This window comes from Harmonia axyridis, chromosome 6 (genome assembly GCF_914767665.1).
Source record: "Harmonia axyridis chromosome 6, icHarAxyr1.1, whole genome shotgun sequence".
Taxonomy (NCBI): domain Eukaryota; kingdom Metazoa; phylum Arthropoda; class Insecta; order Coleoptera; family Coccinellidae; genus Harmonia; species Harmonia axyridis.
The window spans coordinates 2478272-2499799 of NC_059506.1; the positions used below are offsets into that span (position 1 = coordinate 2478272).

At 34.1% G+C, this 21528-nt stretch overlaps 3 protein-coding genes across 3 annotated transcripts in view; 1 reads left to right on the forward strand and 2 right to left on the reverse strand.

Annotated features, from left to right (window-relative positions):
• The window catches only part of LOC123682574, a 64755-nt gene extending 60089 nt beyond the window's left edge, over window positions 1–4666 (forward strand). Inside the window, exon 9 of the mRNA XM_045621285.1 lies at window positions 4458–4666. Within this exon, the coding sequence (XP_045477241.1) occupies window positions 4458–4659 (202 nt within the window). The 3' untranslated portion in view covers window positions 4660–4666. The remainder of the gene's footprint in view (window positions 1–4457) is intronic.
• The window catches only part of LOC123682573, a 386250-nt gene that overhangs the window by 147355 nt on the left and 217367 nt on the right, over window positions 1–21528 (reverse strand). The gene's annotated exons all lie outside the window — the stretch shown is intronic.
• On the reverse strand, window positions 6837–19421 carry LOC123682576 (procathepsin L-like). The gene is made up of 4 exons (XM_045621286.1): window positions 19358–19421; window positions 19147–19274; window positions 15500–15841; window positions 6837–7430 (listed from the first exon to the last, which is right to left on the reverse strand). The coding sequence occupies exons 1-4, from the start codon at window positions 19404–19406 to the stop codon at window positions 6867–6869; spliced, it is 1083 nt and encodes a 360-aa protein (XP_045477242.1). The 5' UTR covers window positions 19407–19421; the 3' UTR covers window positions 6837–6866.

Sequence of the window (21528 nt, forward strand, 5' to 3'; positions counted from 1 at the left end):
TATGGATGAGATAACTTGTTCATTCAGCTTCAATAGCCTGTTTTCAAAATTTCGATACGAGCATTTTTCTCTGAAATATTGAACTTTCAATTGAAAAGAACCTTTTTGTCTTCAACCATCAATATCTCACCAATCAATGTTTGCACAGAAAATTAAAGGGATGTTTTGAAATCTTGAATGAATTATCTACACGAAGTATGGTATTTTTGGAAAAAACTTTCTTCGTTCTCTACATTTGAATTTGAAAAAATTGATAAAAAAGGGCTTTTGAAGGATTTTTGAATAAGCAAGCGCTGAATTGAAAATATCAAAAAAACCATCAATGTTGAGCATGGTTTTACACTTCAATATCTCCACTAGAATCCCAGAGAATTTCAATTCAATCCATTGAGCGGTTTTTTTGTTTCATTCGATCCAATTTTCAAAAAATTGAAGGATAACGATTATCGATTCCAATGTTCATAATCTCCAACAAAATGAAGAAATCATATTTTTGAGTTTTTTTTTCTGCATTTTTCTCAATAACAGAAAAAAATTCTCAAGTCTGTCGGCCAAAAATAAAAACTGAAAAAATTTCGCAGTAATTTCAGACACTGTATTCATTAGGATTGAGCGGTACACGTTGCTTGAAAAATTTTTTCATCATGAGATCTCTCAACTATAAACTTCAAGCTTCAAAAAACTTTTTTCAAATTGAGATACGACGATTGTTAAAGAATATTTGAAAAGCCACTAAAAATTTTGAATTTTTTTTTGATACTTTAATTTATTCCACTAGTATATATTATACGCTTACGCTCGTCCTGGAAGTCTATGAATCCAAAAAAACCATTTTCGGGCGTGTTGCGTACAATATTTTTTCGGCAACCGTGTAGAATAACACTATCGCTGCTGCTTTCCATATTTTATTGCGATTGCGAGCAAAAAACATGCAAATTGTTGACAATTAATTTCATATGAACTGTCAGCCGTTTTCTCGGTTGCTATGGTAATGATCAACTGCATTTAATTAAAATATACCTACCAAGATTTTCATATTCACAATGACACAAACGACGTGATTCTTTTCCGGCCTAGTCCGGGAAGTACGTACTTTCTTGAATAGGCCGGGAAATGCTACTTTCTGTGAGCACTTCTCGGACGGTTGTCGAAAAAATTCATATTTTCCGAGTAATATGCAAAAAAACACCAAACAAAGAGTTTTCCACTTTTTTTCTGCATTTTTTTTCAATATTTCGTCACGAAATTTTGGTGGAAAACCTCAGATTCGAAATATAAAACTATATTTCGATTTTTGTTGAATATTTCAATTTTCCTTCAATTTTCGAAATTCGTACTTTGTGTGTGTAATTTTTTTTTTCAATTCTGTGAATCTTAACAAATAATTGATGAGCTAAATCTGCTTCCCCTTAAAATTTGTCGCCGTAGGCTTCAGCCTACTCAGCCTTCTGGTAAATCTGCCACTGTTCTTTATTATTATTATTTCATTTCGAGAATTAACGATGAAGGTTTTTTATCCATTCAAGACTAGTCTGTATATTTCCATCAATATACGTACTCAGAGAAAACTATCGAAACCAAACTGTTTCTCATAAATAAAACTCGAATTTCCACCTCGAATCCACCGTCAACAGCTCTCAACTCATCTTTCCTCACTGATTAAGCCCGGAACACCATCCTTGCTCCATCGTTATTGCTATCGTGTGAAGTTTCAGAACGGAAAACTAATTAACTCCGAAGCATCAAGGTATTATTCCTGTAATCCTCGTAGTATGTGATGGTCAAAATCGAATCGAACCGAAGCCATTAAACGCTTCCACGGTGGTTTGTGCTTCGGTTTTGGGCTATTAGGGGGTACATTCACTCGATCTGGTGTCCAATTATACGAAACTATTCAATACGTTTATTATAGATGGCGCCCCGTATCGATAATATCAAATCAAAGATTCTCGTCGTTTTTGTATGTTGATGAATGAGGAATGAAGTTTTTTTTTCATACAGGGCGGTTCACAATGGAGCCCTGTATTTGCGAGGCTTATAACTTTTGATAGGAGAGTCAGTTTTATTTTTATCTGAATTTGAAGTCTCGCTATAGAAAAAATTCTTGCACACGATGAAAATAGTAAAGGGTGTTTTTTTTGGAGCTATAGAACTTTGAATTGCAATAAAACAACGATGGATTATTCGATTGACATGAATTTCGCATAGGCCAATGACTTTACTTAGCCCCACAGAAAGTAGTCTAGCGGTGTTAAATCACAAGATCTTGGAGGCCAATTCACAGGTCCAAAACGTGGAATTAGGCGGTCACCAAACGTGTCTTTCCATAAATCTATTGTGGCACGAGCTGTGTGACATGTTGCGCCGTCTTGTTGGAACCACAGCTCCTGGACATCATGGTTGTTCAATTCAGGAAAGAAAAAGTTAGTAATCGTGGCTCTATACCGATCACCATTGACTGTAACGTTCTGGCCATCATCGTTTTTGAAGAAGTACAGACCAATGATTCCACCAGCCCATAAAGCGCACCAAACGGTCAGTTTTTCTGGATGTAACGGTGTTTCGACATACACTTGAGGATTAGCTTCACTCCAAATGAGGCAGTTTTGTTTGTTGACGTAGCCATTCAACCAGAAGTGCGCTTCATCGCTAAACAAAATAAAATGGACGTAGTGCGCGATACGTATTCCGCAAAGAACCATTATTTTCGAAATGGAATTGCACTATTTGCAAGCGTTGTTCAGGCGTGAGTCTATTCATGATGAATTGCCAAACCAAACTGAGAATAAATCACTTGACAGCTGTTGAATCGGTCGCCATCTTGAACAGAAATGCCAACTTAAAGTTATATACCTCGAAAAAAAAACACCCGTTATATTGTGCAACAAGTGGGGAAAGTCCAACTTTTCTCGCGAGTGTGGAAGTTTCAGCCTGAAAGGCGAGTGCCGCAAACACACGTGCGAGAAAAGGACTTTCTCCACATGTTGCACACTATACTTTTCCTACAACTGCACAAATTTCAATAATTCAATTAATGGACTTGATTCAAATCAAAATGGCCTTCGTTGACAGTATGTGCTAATTTATTGCGTTTCCATTGAAACGACTCAAAAGTCCAATTTAATTGGTCCACCAAGCGAGGTGTGGCAAAGTGTCGTGAAAAATAATATTTAATATTTCCCACAGTATGAGCAATACATAGTTTTGAAATTGAGTAAGCTATGAAGAATACGCTACTTTTCATTGCAGTTGTAGTAATAATCACATTATCTTCTCGAGCGCAATCAGCGTCTCGACACTAAAAGACACTCTCAATGATTAAGTACAATATTCATCGTCTTATACAGGGTGTGCAAATTCTACACTACAACTTTCAAATCAGAGGAGAAAGACAAAGTATGATACCCCATTCTCGTTCTCTTTTAATGAGAATTCAACAAGAGTATAGTATTCATTTTTGGCCAACTTCTTTTGTTTTCGAATTATAAGCGAAAATTAGAAAATGGAATTTCTTCTCCGCTAACACTGATGATAGATGTCTACAATTAAAACATTATGTATGCACTTTTTATTCATAGAATCCATTGGCGTGCTCATCTTTTCAGCAGGATTTTCAATTTCGAAGCTATGAAACAAAGTTGTGTTGTTTAAAACACTAGATTTCTGGGGCATTTTTTGAAAGCTTAATTTTTACTGATTTCAGAATGTACAACATCAGATGGTTCGCATCAATAAATTGAAAATGGTCAAAAACCTTTTCTCATCTAAAAGTGCCAATATTTCTAGGGTTTCAACTGTTGATGAGCATAGAAAAAAAAATAGAGCTTCCTATAACAAGAGCAGTCTCTCCATGAATCTAAATTTTTATTTGAGTTTTACTAATTTCTACAAAATTCAAATCTAGATATATTTCATAAATTGTTATATTTCAAAATGGATTCGGAAATAATGAGAAGATCCATATGATCGACTATTTCAATCGATTTTTATTGGTCTTTCAGAATGAGTACACACGAGTACCAATCAGATAGCGTATGTTATAACTCTGATATGATTAAACTCAACAATTCAATTAGGAAAGGAACGAGAAAATAATTTCTAAAACCTAATAGTGATAATACAAATCATACGATGTTATATATTTTTGAAATGATTAAAATTAAGCTTTCAACAAATGGCACAGAATGAAGAACATAATCCTGCTCAAACGACGAGAAAGTCACTGGATGTTACATGAACAAATGCCTCTATAATGTTTCAATTTCAGAAGTCTATCATCAGTAGATATTAGCGGAGGTATAACTTTTTTTCGATAATGCCATTTCTCCAAGTTATATTGCTGAATCATCGAAATTTGACCACCCTCAGAATAAATATTTTTTATTGTATGCCACTTTTACTTTGAACGCTTCTAAATAAATATATGATGAGAATATTAATGAAACAATTCTTTTCAGAGACATTGATGTGGACATTTCAGGATTGGCATCTTTGGGATGGTTATACCCTAGAATAGTATCATGGACGATAGCGAACTGTAGACGTCACGGGAAAGTAGTTTTGGAAAAATATATTAAGGAAGCATTCGACTATGCCATCGAGGAAATTAATCGAGAAAATGAATGCTCGAAAACGATGAAAGTAATAAATAATAAATGAATTGAAAGCAAATGTAGTTTTATTGTCCTAAACCACAAACATTTCGACCAGTCGATTCCATACGATTTAAAAAAAATCTAATTTGCATTCATGATTTTCATCACAAACATAAAATGTGAGGTTTAATCAAGAGTTGATTGAAAAGAGCTGATTTATCGATATTATTATACTTATGACTATGCCAGATGTATCTTGTCATGTTCTAGTAACTGGTAATGTTTTGGCTGATAGTCTTTCAAACTTCCCTGATAATTCTTTGTTATGAATATAATACATATATGAAAATGAATTCCTTTCAACTTTTGAAATAAAAATAAAAAAGCACCACTGCAATTTTCGTAAAGAGCTTCCTTCCGAAGGAAGTATTATTGTAATATTTCTAATTTCTACTGATCATTCAAACGTTCTGGCAACTCCGCACATTTTTATCCCTCCTCTATGGCAAATGTTTGGCTCTATTCTTCAACTCGAATAGAAATGAACGAATCGGATCGAAATCTGAGAAATCGGAATGTTTCATTTCTTTCGCGTAATTCTAATCGAGTTACAGAATACAAATTCAGGTGTATTTCCATTCGATCCATACCATCTCTATTCGATTTGAAGTTACAGAATAGGGCTGAATTACAGATCACGAGAATGTCACGTGGTGATATTCTATCTAAATGTGTTTTTGAGTATAATATTATGGTTTGTCTTCCGTTCCAATTAAGTCATCACTCCACAGCAATTCAATCTTGTAATACTATCATCTGTTGAGAAGTTTATAATGCATAACGTATATTTCAAAACGCTTCATCAAGATCAGATAAATAGTACACTGTGAGAAATCCATTTTTTTTATTATTAATGAAGCACTTATTTGGAGGTTATTTATTCACCAAGATTACAGCAGATTTATATTTAATATATTCATTAATAGTTAAATTATGCATTCAAAAAAGTTTATTAATAGAGAATAAAATATTTGTTTACAAGGTATTTAATAATATTTAATATATAACGAACATTTGCTATTTATTAATAAACTCTCACAAGACTTCAATAACAAATCCATTCAGAATATAGGATTTATTAATAATTAACAAACTAACATAATTCTAGCGATCCAATCTGTGAAAAAGTTTAAGGACACATCCCTCAAAGAGAAGCGCATCTCCTTGAAGGATCTGTCATGACAACCAAAATAATTATCTAAGAAATACGTTAACCATTACTGAATTGAAATTTTATTTTTATTCAGCATGGATACATACGACATATAAATAAGGTTTATTAATTATTACTCAATGATATATTAACCTCAACTATATTTATTTCCTTCAAATGGATATTTCTTCAGCATTATTAATATTAGTTATGCGTAAATAAATGTACTAATAAATGTTGATTATTGGTGGGATTTCAAATAAATCATTTATTTCCATGAAACTAATATTGGTTTGTCCATATGTCCAATAAATGATTTATTAACTATAATGCATTTTCGATTATATCAAATAAACACTTCTCTCAGTGTAGTTGAAATATTAAGATGAAGGGTATTTCACGTATGTTTCCAAATTAGTGTTTTTTAAAAAAATACACAATTTTGTGCACTTTTTATGAACAGTTGCAGAGAAAAGTTTTGTATAAATTTCGTGAATTTTTCTATATGAATATTTAAAAAAAGGACACAATATTTATGTACTTCTTACGAACAATTGTAGAAGAAATGTATATAAATTTTGTGTACTTTGCTTTTGAGTTCTATTCATAATTATTACTGCTTTAGCGAGGCATTCTCACCCCTTTGAGCATCCGGTTGTTTCATCCCGAAATTACTGATCAAATCACTAGTTTGGCAATCAGTACCCTGGCAAAATACACCATCTATCTCCATGTTGGTGATTCTACATAGAACGGTTTATATTCCAAGCGAGTACAATGTTCCTAGAGATGCGTAGCCCATGATGCCATCTTTCGGGCTAGCAAAGAGTTATTACACTGCTCAAAAGGAAAAGGAGAATTTGATTTCAATAAATGATCTTCAAATTGAACCATTGATTGAACTTTTTTTGAAATATTCCACACAGAATCGTTCCGTCTAAGTTTTTGGTTGGTACCAAAATCTCACATGTTGTCACATCATTCCATACTTACTGTAGATTACACCCATAAAATGAAAAGCCATAGAGTTGAAGTAAAAAATTTATTATTGAATACATCTAAACTAAAATAGGGAAGGTAGCCATAGTTGCTATTCCACATCTGTTATTCTTATTCCTCACTATCCTGAAATATCCTTGTTCTCCCCAATCAGACCCAAAAACATTCTTAACAATGTAGTAGTCGATTCCATTCTCTGTACCATAACCAATAGCCAGAGCAGTATGCAATATTTTGTTGCTATCGCAAGACTCGTCATCGAATATTCCAGACTTATATCCCATCAAGTTTACGGTGAAATCCATACCGACTGAGATTGGACCAATGTTTGCGATTGCCTTCTGGAGAGCCTCTTCTGAACCATTGGTAACTTTCATGTATGTTTTCAATTGGGCAACACTCTTGCTTCTGTCGAATCTGCAGTCGAATGTTTCATGACCTACAGGAGGGTAGTCTAATTCTGTCTCAATCCCGTATTTTTTGACGTAGTCGTAGCAGTTGGTAACAAGTCCACCAGAGCACCCTAGATTGCCTTGCTCTCGGGTGCAATCCACGAAGTTTTGAACACTGAGGTTGGCCGATATGCCCTTTGCAATTTTCAGTTGTCCTTCGATAGCTTCAGCCTGTAATAAATTAATATTAGTGTTTGTTTTTGATTTATCAAGAAAACACTGGGTTATGTAATGGTCATATTGAAATTTAGAATGGAGTTCCCAACTGATGTCTGCATTCAAAAATAATAGTTCTTTCAAAGAAAATTCTCTGGAAAACAATTATGTGGAGGGCAATATATAGGGAATACACAATTTATCAACTTAAATGCTTCATTGAAAATATCCAATCCTCAGAATTTACAGGTGTTTTCGTTTAATAGATATCGTATTTACGGCCGGACGGACAGAATTGAATTCAACATTGAATTTTTCATCAATGTGTCGAACCTTATCGTGTGAGACTATTCCTGGCTAAAAATTCAAAAATTGTAGACATTATGGCGAAATCATATAGCGATTTGTCGCAGAACGAGAATTCAAAAACACCTTGAGCGATAATAAATGATGAAAGATAGGCTTGCGTCAATTGAATATACCTATAGGTAGTTCGAAATGGTATTTCATTGAAGCAAATCTCACGGCCGGTTTCTGAAAAACCAATCAACGTAAAAATCAACAGCTGTCAATTCTATGGTCAAGTGTCTTTTGGGTTGCTGAAAGTAAGGTTAACTCCATTTATTTGAATATTATGCCAGTTAACATAGTGGATAACAAATGGATTTGACAATCGATGACAAGTTGAATTTTTTTTTTTGTTGAACAAAGATTTGATCAGTCTTTCAGAAACCAAGAGTCAGAGTAATAAACATAGATAGAGGAGGTATATGTCATTTTCAGTAAGCAAATTTTGTCCCCAACATGAACTACACTGCGCAAAAAAATTACCGCACATTATGGATATTTCAAATTTATTCTACAACCGAAGGTGTTCTCAATGATAATTAGTTTTATCAGAATTATGCATGCATATGTAATCCACTTTCAACGTTTTTCTGCAATACAGATGTTTTTTCCCAGCAGGAATAAAAAAAGATGAGATTATCAGATTTTGAATATATTGGCTCCATTCTGAAATCAGTTGTTCTCGATCAATTCTAGTGATCAATAGTTTTTCTTTCGTTTGATTTTCTACACTCGATCTCTATGCAACGCGAAACACGCAATTTAACCCAAGAGGAATGTGCCCAAGCGGTAGTTTTGCGAGAAGAAGGGTGGACATACACAAGAATTGCAGAAAGGTTTGGAGTTTCCCATACAAGTGTGTCCAGAATGTTGCAGCGATTCAGGGAGACAGGTATGAATGTTCGAAGACCAGGACAGGGTAGACCACGGGTAACAACTGACATTCAAGAACGTAACTTGAGAGTTTCTTCGTTGAGACAACGATTTGCAACCGCTCGCCTCCTTCAAAATCAGCTTGAGCAAACTCATGGGGTGCAAATTAGCACTCAGACAATAAGAAATCGCCTCAGAGAACATGATTTAAGGCCTCGTGTCGCGGCAAGAGGCCCAGCTCTTACCCCAGCCCATCGAAGGGCGCGTTTGGATTTTGCGAGAGAGCATATCCATTGGGAAGAGGCTGATTGGGAAAGAGTTCTCTTCACAGATGAGTCTAGATTCAGCCTCTAACATTGTGATCGACGTTCCCTTGTATACAGACGTCCACATGAAAGATATGCTCAGTGCAATTTCCTGAATACTACTGGTTTCGGGGGAGGATCGATTATGGTATGGGGTGGAATATCTTTGACTGCTCGCACAGACCTAGTGGTCGTTGATAATGAAGCTATGAATGCTGATAGGTATATAACGAACATTCTTGAAGAGCATGTAGTGCCATTTGCCCCATACAATGGTGGAAATTTCATTTTTATGGACGATAATGCCAGATCTCAATCCGATTGAGCAGTTTGGGACAACCTCAATAGAAGGCTGAGAAGTTCAGAAAATCATCCAGCTACTCTTGATGACTTAGGAATCCAACTCAGAGAAATCTGGGAAGGATTAGATCACAACATTTTAAGATCACTCATTTCGACTATGAACCGAAGTTGCCGAGCTGTAATTAACGCAAGGGGTGGATATATCAAGTAGTAAATCACTTATCAGCTTTCCAGTATTTTGAAAATTGTTTATTTCTCTTCTTTCACATAAGATTCGGTGAAATCCTGAATTTTTCTTCCATTTAATGTGTCTTGTTTCGTTCAACTTCCCGAGAGAACATAAAAAATAAGTTATAAAGTCAATATAGACTTAACTTAATCTCATTAGATTAAGAATGTGCGTTCATTTTTTGGGCAGTGTATTGAATTTGATATGAAGCGTGTTGAAATGAAAACATATCAGTGATACGATATTTCACTCAATTCGCGAGTTTCTTCACAAAGAACGCACTTCTCATGTCCAATAGTGAATCAACGTTTCATATCAACTAAAAATATATTGAGTTATATACCTAAATATATCAGTAATTCAGAAAACAAACTTCAAGCGCGACAAACAACGTGAAACAACGGATGACACTAGGACAGCTATAGTTGCCAAACCTTGGATTTCAGCTGATAGATACAGAAGAAAATGAATATTTTGCATACTATAAATTCGACAATTAGAAAAAATATCGGATTTCAAATATTCAAATTTGTATATTTAATGGAGAATCACTCAAATTGAGATATTTCATTCAATATAATATACATTCATAATGCTATAGTAAAACTGTGGATTTGAAAATATATCACAATCCCACAACGTAATCTAACCATGTAAGGTACATGTAAAAATTGCAAATTATACTTCCTCTATCTATGTTTATTACTCTATGAAGCAAATCAATGAGAACATTAGGTGGATACACCTAATGATCTAGATATTGTATAGATAAGTCAATGAGTGCGTAGAATATCGTAAAGGTCTGAATGTCAATATAATTTCAACGGTTTCTAATGATACGATTCTATTCAAATTGCGTTTATCAATCAATCGTTTGTCAATTCTATATTGGAATTGATAATTGAAGCTAATTGTTTCGAAAATAATATTAATTCGTGTTTGAGACAATTCAAGTCTTGCATGAACAGGTTATTTCCGTTTATAAATTAGAGATGTCAATCAAGTGACTTGAACTCTGAATCAATTCCCCCGTACTCTGTAAATAGAAAAAAAAAAGAAAACTTTTCCACTTCAAATAATGGAACAATTTAACAAAGACCAATTCGATTCTAAACTCATCTATTCGCCATCAGTAGCTTGTGAACATCATCAGAGGGTTGGAAATACCCTTGCGAGATTAACTCAAACACGACAGATAACGAACTTTGTGATACGAAAATTTGTGTAGGCTCGGGAGTGGAAACAGACAAAGAGGAGAATTCTAATCACATTTCGTCTTGAGTCTGTACATTCCTAATTATTAGATTGTCTTAGTGAAGGTTTGTAAAAGTTGGATGAAATTGGGTAGATTTCAGAGATGAGTACTCACTACTCATAGGATTGTATTGCTGATGTTTTCGTTCATATAAGAGTAAACTAAAACGTTTGTAAACATGACAAATTTTAAATTCGTTTGTCACAAGACAATAAGACATTATTTACTAGGTATGTACAAAAAATCAAGATGAAGTGCGAAGTGCTGAATCATTGACATCATCATTGTCAGTTTTTCTTAATTATTATTATTATAAGTTTATTGAGCAAAATTAAAACATTTTTCAGAGTACAGTATCTTATATCAAACATATTTGAGTACAATTCAACCTAAATATGGATACAAAGGTAAATCAATAAACTATTCTTTACCTCGAAGGTGCGTAGGCACCTTGTTTGAGGCATCTACATTGAAATTATTTGTTCTACTCTTCATGTACACAATATATATACACTCAAATATCTAATAGACTATATACACAACATTTTATTAACACCACATTACAAGGCATCAGGAGCCCAATATGCAATTAATCCGCTGTTGTGACCAAGGTTCCCCCCAACATTTCAGGTATGGACATACGAGTTCTTAATATCCAACAAATTCGTAACTTCTTGAGAACTTAAGTTTCATTTAATTTTAATTTAATGTATTATAATTTTATAATTTAATTTAATGTATATATTTTTTGAATATCTTTTGTTATTCTCGGACAAAGACTTCATTGATGCTATGTTTGATTGATTACAAAAGAACAATTCTTAATGGTATCGACAGCGAACGAAAAAAAGTTATGTGTCATATGTTCCTCATCCTTTGTTACTAAAGGGTGTTTTTTTTCGAGGTATATAACTTTAATGTGGCATTACTATTCAAGATAGCGACCAATTTAATAGCTGTTAAGTGATTTATTCTCAGTTTGGTTTGGCAATTGATCATGAGTAGCGATGAAGCGCACTTCTGGTTGAATGGCTACGTCAACAAACAAAACTGCCGCATTCAGAGTGTAGCTAATCCTCAAGTATGTCGAAACACCGTTACATCCAGAAAAACTGACTGTTTGGTGCGCTTTATGGGCTGGTGGAATCATTGGTCCGTACTTCTTCAAAAAAGATGATGGCCAGAACGTTACAGTCAATGGTGATCGGTATAGAGCCATGATTACTAACTTTTTCATTCCTGAATTGAACAACCATGATGTCCAGGAGCTGTGGTTCCAACAAGACGACGCAACATGTCACACAGCTCGTGCCACAATCGATTTATTGAAAGACACGTTTGGTGACCGCCTAATTTCCCGTTTTGGACCTGTGAATTGGCCTCCAAGATCTTGTGATTTAACACTGCTAGACTACTTTCTGTGGGGCTATGTAAAGTCATTGGTCTATGCGGATAAGCCACAAACCCTTGACCATTTGGAAGACAACATTCGCCGTGTAATAGCCGATATACGGTCACAAATGTTGGGAAAAGTCATCGAAAATTGGACGTCCAGATTGGACTACATCCGAGCCAGCCGTGGCGGTCATATGCCAGAAATCATATTTAAAATGTAATGCCACAAGATTATCTTGCGGATAAAACAAAATTAAAATAAAACACCCTTTATAATAACAATTCTTCAAGAATTAAGGAATATTTTGCATGTTTGAGAAACCCGAAAAATAACAAATCCATCTTTGGTTGCCAACCTAGAGATGAAGATCACAGATTTAACATCGATGACAACGTTGAACTCTTGCACCATTGTGAATTTGGTCCTAGACAGGACATTTTAAAAGAGGTGGAAATTTATGAATAAACTTTCTTTCTAAACTTTCCCTATTAATATGAGTAGTAACCAGTATCATACGTTGATGCTTACAAACAATTTCAAAGATACTTATAGACTTCTTAAATAATATAATTAATTGAGGTGTGATTTTGGTGTTGTTTTGTTTATCCCTTCTTAACCTTTCGCTCAACTAACTGCATTAAATATAATGTGAAATGTAAAACATCCGCACTTATAAAGAAAAAGATACAGAACAACTCCTTTGTGGTTAGATCTGTCGTTGGATGTTGTCATGTGATTGACACTTGACACTTTTCTTTCCGGAATAATCTATTGAGCTGAAGGATTGATTGGACTTGAATTTTGAAAATTCTAAATATTTGCTCGTTTTTATGAGATCCTGCATTTTGTTGACCAATTTCTTATATCTTACTGGATGACACTTGTTGTTTGTTATATGATTCGTGGGACCAATTTGTAAGTTAAATAAATAATTTTTTTTATGTCTCTTTACGTTAAGATCAATATGACGGATTAGTGTCACATGAGAACAGTTTTATCCAGGCAACTTACTGGTTTTCATTTTTGTTTTTATAGTTGTTTTGTATTTTAGATCTTATGGTTTTTGAAAATGGCGAATGCCAAATTTTGTTAACCCTAGATGAATAAAATGAAGGTTATACATTTTAGAAGAGTTTGAAGACTATTTTTTTTTCTTATTTTCTCTTCATTTGATATCTCTTCGACATGGGATTCTACGAAGTTATTTATAAAGATGTTGAGGCGGTAACTTACAACAACAGTCACCCAAAATGGTTCGAAATGAATTTTATGAATGAAAATTTTTAGATCGAAGTGAAAATTTATTTATCACAAATCCTCCGAAAGAGTAAAAATCAAAACTGCCAAGAGTGAATTAGGAAAACGATGGAAAAGCGCGAACTATTTCGAAATTCCGATCGTACGTAAAATTCATGGTTCAATTCGAATTATATTTTTCGTCCGTAGATCTACAAATTACCAAATTATGTATGCCTATTATTGCAGTACCTACTTACTACAAACTAGGGTTGAAGTTTCTAGAGCACTTAGTGTAAACGTTGCGTGTCAAGCTTTGGGGAATTCATTAACCTATCACCCACAGTCTCGAACAGGTGTATCAATATTTGCTTTTTACGTGGGAATTAACAGATACCTGCTTCCGGTGTTCAAATTTCGTTGTCTAGTAGGGGGGGGGGGAGATCTTAGAATCTCTCATAGCTAGAAAAATTGAGAGGTACATTCTCGGGGCTCAATTTTTGAAAGAATTAATTGGGTGAAAACTGCAAACTTACAAGTTCTACTGTTTCCAAGCTATACAAGAAAATTGGAAAATGGCATAAAATGAAAAGTTCTCATGACTTGTTCATTATTGTATTATGAATCTTAAACATTTTGGAGACACTTTTTCAGTAGAATCCATTGGTGTTATTATTTGTTTTTTATTGCAATCAGTTTTGAAGTAATAATACAAACTTGTATTTCTTAATGTAAACCACAAAGATTTCTATACCAAATAGAATTCTTTCTTTTCCTTTTCCAAAAACACACGACAAATCAACCACGTGCCTATCTATGATAATCTGTGATCTTCAGATAATTGAAATATTCGGTGGGCAACAAGGTCTACAGATAAAACACTGTTTCTTTTTTGTTGGTCACATTTAAAGAACAACATTTTTGAATTTGAAAATGTTGGAAAAATCTAACGGTGTTGAATCCGAAGACTTTGGTGGACATCTTATATTCTAATTATCTGAAGTTCACAGATAATCGCAGATGGGCCCTTGCTTGATTTGCCTTGTGAAACTAAAACTATTTATGATTTTCAAAGTTTGATAAAAAAATTATATACAGGGTTAGAAATATTAAGAGGGTCGTTACAGGAATATCAAAAACCGTTAAAACTACAGGGTGACTTAAATTACAAAAAAGTTGCGTAAACATATCCAAAATATCTCTAATGGTTCCCAAAATATCTCGAAAAAACTAAAAATCGATATTTTCTCTTTTTCTGTATAACTCATTTGTTTTTAGATATAACTTCACGAACTTCGGTTTGTAGCCATAGAGCAATATAAAGATTCTGAAAATATCTTCATATTTTTTCTGGTTTCCATTGTTTCATAGACGCAATAGTCAATTTTTCTCATTATCGACTCCTTATTGGTCCTCCTTATGGGGTGATAATGAAAAAATGAACACACTCTACATAGCATACAACTGGCAATGTCTGAAGATATTCTACTTAATTTAAGGAAATTCCAGTGATGGTTTCACAAAACAAACTGTTAACAAAGTTATTTGACCATTCTGGCTACTCACACTCTACAAAAATATCGAATCTAGCTCACAAATTTGAACTCTTTTTTTATTTTTTCGTTTAAGAGGTAAGCTACAGCCAGAATTGTCAACTAACTTTGTAGACAGTTGTTATGTGAAACCATCACTCAAGTTTCTTTGAATTATGTGGATAAATTTCTACAGACATTGACAGTTGTACGCTATGTGGAGGGTTGCTATAAGCATGATTATGTGATTATTAATAGGACGGTGCTTATCAAACAGGATTAAGTTTTCTTTAAAACTCAAGTGATGATTTCACATAACAACTGAAAAAAAAGTACCTGCAAAATGTTCTTCTTCCATTTAATTTAAAAATTCAATTAATGTTTGTTGCACCTGGAATAAAGAAGTGTTTTCCTTTCATTCTGTTTCCTATTTTCTCTTATAGCTTGAAAACATTTGGACTTGAAAGGTTGACGTTTCCACCAAATTAATTCTCTCAAAAATCGAGCTCAAAAATGTGCCATAATTTTTTTCAGATCAATGGAATTCTGAGATCCTCTCATACGACACCAAGTTTAAGACACCCTGAACATCTCATTGTTTACTTACCGCACTTATGGCGTAGCATGGAGCACATATGCCTTCATCTCGTACATGACTCACTGCTCCTTTCTCCCTCCAATCAACAGATTCCAATGGTATCGTAGATTCATCTCCCGTATACTCCCCTCCATCGAAATGTTCATCCTCGTATTTTAACAAGCCTTCTTGCACGTAAATATTGAATTCTTCAGGTGTTAAATCGGAGAATTTATTCACTCCTTTGGTATAAGTCACTTTACCTTCGTCGAATAGTTTGTTGTGCTCGTAGAAGTGTTCAAGATTTTTCCTGAACACCATCTGTCTTTTGTAAAACTGAACGTTTGATCTGTACGATTTTTCGTACTTCTCCTGAAACAGTTTCACAATGAGGTCGATCGTACATTTTTGATGAATCAGTGAAAAAAATTACTGAAGGTCAAGAGGGATTACCACCACGTAGCTTTCCCAATATCAGTCAGACATTAGGAACTCATTCATTTCCTATTTGACGCTCCTGCGATGACCAAACTTTGTACGGTGTACAAAGTTGTACATTCACTTCATCTTACCCTGTACTACAACTACAACAGAAATTGTAGTTGTACCTCTTTTGTAATAATTTTTGGTAGGCTTTTTCACACGAATATTTGAAAAAAAATATCAGTCCTTTGTACAAAGTACATATCAGTTTGATTACGAAAAATCATTGAAATTATTTTTTCCTTCGCGAATTAAAAAGATTTCCTTTCTTCTATGTAGACTATTGTTCAAGGAAATTTTGTGCAAACCTCATAGAAATCGGTGATTTGTAAAAAGAAATATATCTAATTGCGTTTTGAACTAAGCAGCCACGTGGTGGTGTTCCCTCTTAAAATAGAATAAAAGAAAACATATCATGCAAATAATATGAGCGACAAAGAAGCTCTATAAATACACGGTGGGTTAAAATAAAAGGTCGTTTTGGGTTTTAGCTTGAAATTTTTTATACTATAATGAAAGCTGAAGGGTTTCTCAATGAGAAATTTCATTTTGAAGACCTCACTTGAAAATACGGCATTACTATAAATGGAACGATACACGCTTCAACAAAGCAGTTGAAATTGTTAAAATTCATTACAAAACTGTTGCTGTTTGCAAAACTAAAGCACTTTTGAATCATTGTGAAGGTCCTTTTTGATCGGCAATAATGAAACTGAAAGAATAATTTGAACTGTTGGGACAAATTAATGATGTGAAGAATCGAAACCGTGTGAGTCGCTCAAGAACAACTGAGAATATTGCTGCTGTAAAGGACCTCTCGCTCACTTTTTTCGGAATAATAATATATCAGAATTTATATCGTAAATATTTTGCTTCATTCTCGATTTACAGGGTTTTCCTGAAAAATCACTGTTTCAAATATTGCAGTTTGGGTTAGGGTTAGGGTTAGAACTATTTAGCGGGACACTACGGGGACATCGAAAACCATTAGAAATACAAGGTGGCTTGGTGATAGGATTTCCTTAACAGAAACAAAAATTCCATCAAATTTGCATGAAAAAACCTAAAGGTCGCAAAGCGATAATTTCAGGCGTTCTGAAGTTATGGCCGAAAGAAAATATTCTTCAACTGATGCACTGCGAAAAACCAAATTGTGTCTTTAAGTTCTAAGAGAAACAGAAATCCCATCAAATTTGTATGAAAAAACCAAAAGATCGCAAAGCGATAGCTTCAGGTGTTCAAAAGTTATGGAGGAAAAAACGATATTCTTCAACTGATGCACCGAAAAACTAAATTGTGTCTTCTTTCGGCCATAACTCCAGAACGCCTGGAGCTATCGCTTTGCGACCTTTTGGTTTTTTCATACAAATTTGATGGGATTTCTGTTTCTCTTAGAACTTAAAGACACAATTTGGTTTTTCGCAGTGCATCAGTTGAAGAATATCTTCTTTCGGCCATAACTTCAGAACGCCTGAAATTATCGCTTTGCGACCTTTAGGTTTTTTCATGCAAATTTGATGGAATTTTTGTTTCTGTTAAGGAAATCCTATCATTACCTTTGAAATTTCGGAGTAAAATGAACAAAACAATGAACTTCTGACTTAGCGCCCCCTACCGAAAGCAGCAAAAATAAATTTATCATGGCTATATTTTGTCCTCAATCAACAAGATATTATCTTTCAGATGAGATCTAATTTGCTCAAAAATGTTGAGTCAAACTGAAGTTACAGGCATTTCAATCAGTCAGATTTCTCCCTTTCACCTACCCTTATTTGATGTCGTAAAATCGAAAGTGATAATTCAAAAAGATAGAGAATTTTTCAAGGATTTCAATGATGAAATTTTTTCTACAACTTCATATGAAACATTTTCGAGTAAAATTCATTTTTCTACTCGGCGGTAGCTATTACGCCCCCTAGAGGTAGAGTTATGAACTTCAAAACAATTTCCAGTGTGTTCTCTTTGTCACTTTAGTGGTAACATTTTTTACCGCAAGTCTCTGCGATGAGTGAATGGTGAGATATAGCCGCTTACCTCGCTTATTTGCCCACCCAGTACATTGACGATGCTACACATAGGTGTAGGTATTGAAGCAAATAAAGTATTAATAATAGTAATAATAATATCTATGATCTTCTTTCTGGTACCTTATTACTTCGAAAAAAGAGATCGGGGGGTCCTATAGTTCTCCAGATGTTTTCAGTGAGCATCGAATTTGGGACACCCTGTACACTAAGACATGACATGGGTATTTCAGGTTTTTTTCTACAATAATTTTCATAGAAGTTATAACCGAAAACTAGGTTCCAACTGGCCTCTCCTCATATTTCTATACACTGTGTCCGTAAAGTATGGAATGAATTAATTTTCAGGTAAACAAACCATTTCAAGAAATAATCCTGAAACACGTCGATTTTTTATTTTAATTTGCCGTAATTTAAAATAATGATCTTATATACAGGATTAATTACTTTCGAGTAATGACGTCATTTTTTTAAATGGAACACCCCCAATTTGTCTCAATTTTCCGATAACTACAGCTGAGCTGATTCCAAAAATGTATCACATGTTGATTCCAATTGGTACAGGGAGGACAAAAATATAATAATTTTGTGTGTACTCATAAAGTAACGCATAACAATCTTTATTAGTTAAATTAACAATATTATCAAAAATACTTATTGTCTAGCGGCAATTGGTTTGAATGTAACACCCTGTAGTTACATTTCAAGGTTAATAAAAATGAACTGTTTCCAAACATGTTTGCTACTTGTGGTCTAGCAGACAGAATATGAAAGAAATTATTTCTTATCAATTAAAAAAAAAACATAGTCGTCTACTTTTTTGTGAAATGTCATTATTTGTTCATTGCCGCTGGACAATGAGTATTTTTGATAATACATATTGTTAATTTAACAAATAAAGAATGTTATGCGTTACTTTATGAGCACACACATTTAAAAGAAAATGGCGGTGACGTCATTACTGTATATTAGATTATTATTTTAAAATACGGTAAATTAAAATCAAAAATCGACGTGTTTCAGTATAATTTCTTAAAATGGTCTGGTTAGCGGAAAATTAATTTGTTCCATACTTTACGGACACATTGTATAAAATAAAACGACTTGATTCTCGAGGAATGTCTTGTTTTTTCTGTTCTTCAATGAATATCAAAAGAATTAATTTCTCACCAGAAATTTGATCCATTCTCCATACACAACTTCGTCAGGTAGAAATGCCCACGTTGAAGCAACGCAAACAGTAAAAACCAACAACAACTTCATCTTGATTGTGATTGAAATGATTCGATTCTCGAATACTGAAACAAATTATTTATGGATAAATCAGTTTTTTCATATCCGCGACGGAGATTCTTCAAGATCGTCATCTGCAAGTACTCACCTGATAGGCTGATTTCAATGTTATAGCGCGGTTGATAAAAAAAAGACATCTATATATTCGAGATTTTGCACCTTATCTGAATTCATGTTTGAGCCGATGTTGGTATTCCGATGAAAAACAAGTACTCCAGGTGATTTTCGGGAATCTAGGAGGCAATGACTTGAAAACATTGAGGTCTTGTAGATTTGAGGGGTTATATCATGTCAGATTTTCAGATTTTTATATATAGGGTGATTTGATATTCCAGTTTAGAATCACATGTTCTTATGAAGCTCTTCATATTTTCAATAATATTCATGTTGAAATAAAATCAGAGTTTCGGACCTCCATATCTGCTTCAAACTCTGATATTTAATTTATATCCACCCTGTTGGGTAATTCGATTTTATTCGGTGTTTCTCCAAATGAAAAAAACATTTTGATGATCAGGAATTTAAATTTAGATAAAAAGTGAAGAAGAAATAGCTCCATACTGAACTTTAATTCAATAAAATTGTGTTTTTTTAGAGCTATAGAACTTTAAATTGCAATAAAACAACGATGGATTATTCGATTGACATGAATTTTATTTATCCGCAAGATAATCTTGTGGCATTACATTTTAAATATGATTTCTGGCATATGACCGCCACGGCTGGCTCGGATGTAGTCCAATCTGGACGTCAAGGGTTTGTGGCTTATCCGCATAGACCAATGACTTTACATAGCCCCACAGAAAGTAGTCTAGCGGTGTTAAATCACAAGATCTTTGAGGCCAATTCACAGGTCCAAAACGTGAAATTAGGCGGTCACCAAACGTGTCTTTCAATAAATCGATTGTGGCACGAGCTGTGTGACATGTTGCGCCATCTTGTTGGAACCACAGCTCCTGGACATCATGGGTTTTTCAATTCAGGAATGGAAAAGTTAGTAATCATGACTCTATACCGATCACCATTGACTGTAACGTTCTGGCCATCATCGTTTGTGAAGAAGTACGGACCAATGATTCCACCAGCCCATAAAGCGCACCAAACAGTCAGTTTTTTTGGATGTAACGGTGTTTCGACATACACTTGAGGATTAGCTTCACTCCAAATGTGGCAGTTTTGTTTGTTGACGTAGCCATTCAACCAGAAGTGCGCTTCATCGCTAAACAAAATAAAATGGACGTAGTGCGCGATACGTATTCCGCACAGAACCATTATTTTCGAAATGAAATTGCACTTTTTGCAAGCGTTGTTCAGGCTGTGAGTCTATTCATGATGAATTGCCAAACCAAACCGAGAATAAATCATTCGACAGCTGTTGAATCGGTCGCCATTTTGAACAGTAATGCCAACTTAAAGTTATATACCTCGACAAAAAACACCCGATAGTATATCCATATGGTCAACATACATGACAAACAAGTTAATATAGGAGTCTGATGGTTCTGGTTTCCAAGAACTCTTTTTGAAAATCTGACAAAAATGTAAATAGTAAATACCACTGTAACATCAGCCATATAACAAGATCCTAGTCCACCAAAATCTAAAAAAAATTTGCAATCCAATCCGTGGCACTTTATCCCAAGAAAGGAATCCCAAGAAGTTGTAATCGAAGACTAAAATTTACAATCTAAAGAAAACAATTATATTAGGGCACCCTGTATCACCTCACAAATGAGTGAATAAACTGAAAACACGACCCACTAGACAAAAAACATGTTCGAGCTACTTCGAAAAACGATAATGTGAAACAGTCAAGATGGAAAATATTGATTTAGGAGCGAAACTACAAGATTTTTCGTTTTTGTCTCCAGGCGATACACTTATCAAGAGTTGTAATCTTGAGGTCAGGATGGTTCATTTCAATTCATTTCAGTGATTCAGAGATTATAAGAGTATCATTATAATACAGTCTCACACGTCCATATTCGGACATAGGCCTCCTCCAAACTTTTCGAACCATATATATCCTGGACTAGGATTACTTGAACCTTGTTTTGAAGTGAAACGATAGGAAACAATTACCAATTATCAAATAGCCAAAAGGTATCTATTTATGCAGATCAAATAGCAAATAGGAGAAAAATATTTTTATGAATTAGTTTCATGTTATTTAAATGTCACTGAACATTTTGTTATAAAAAGTGAGAAATTATGTTTCATAAGGATAGCATAATCAAGTTTCTCTATTTCAGTATCGTA

Bases quoted from the DNA above. Each gene is read 5' to 3' on its own strand.
- LOC123682576 (XM_045621286.1), bottom strand. From the start codon at position 19,406: ATGTCTTTTTTTTATCAACCGCGCTATAACATTGAAATCAGCCTATCA. The intron at 19,275-19,357 runs GTGAGTACTTGC...AATTTGTTTCAG, and splicing joins CATTGAAATCAGCCTATCAG to TATTCGAGAATCGAATCATT. The intron at 7,431-15,499 runs GTAAGTAAACAA...AATTTATTACAG, and splicing joins CATGCTACGCCATAAGTGCG to GCTGAAGCTATCGAAGGACA.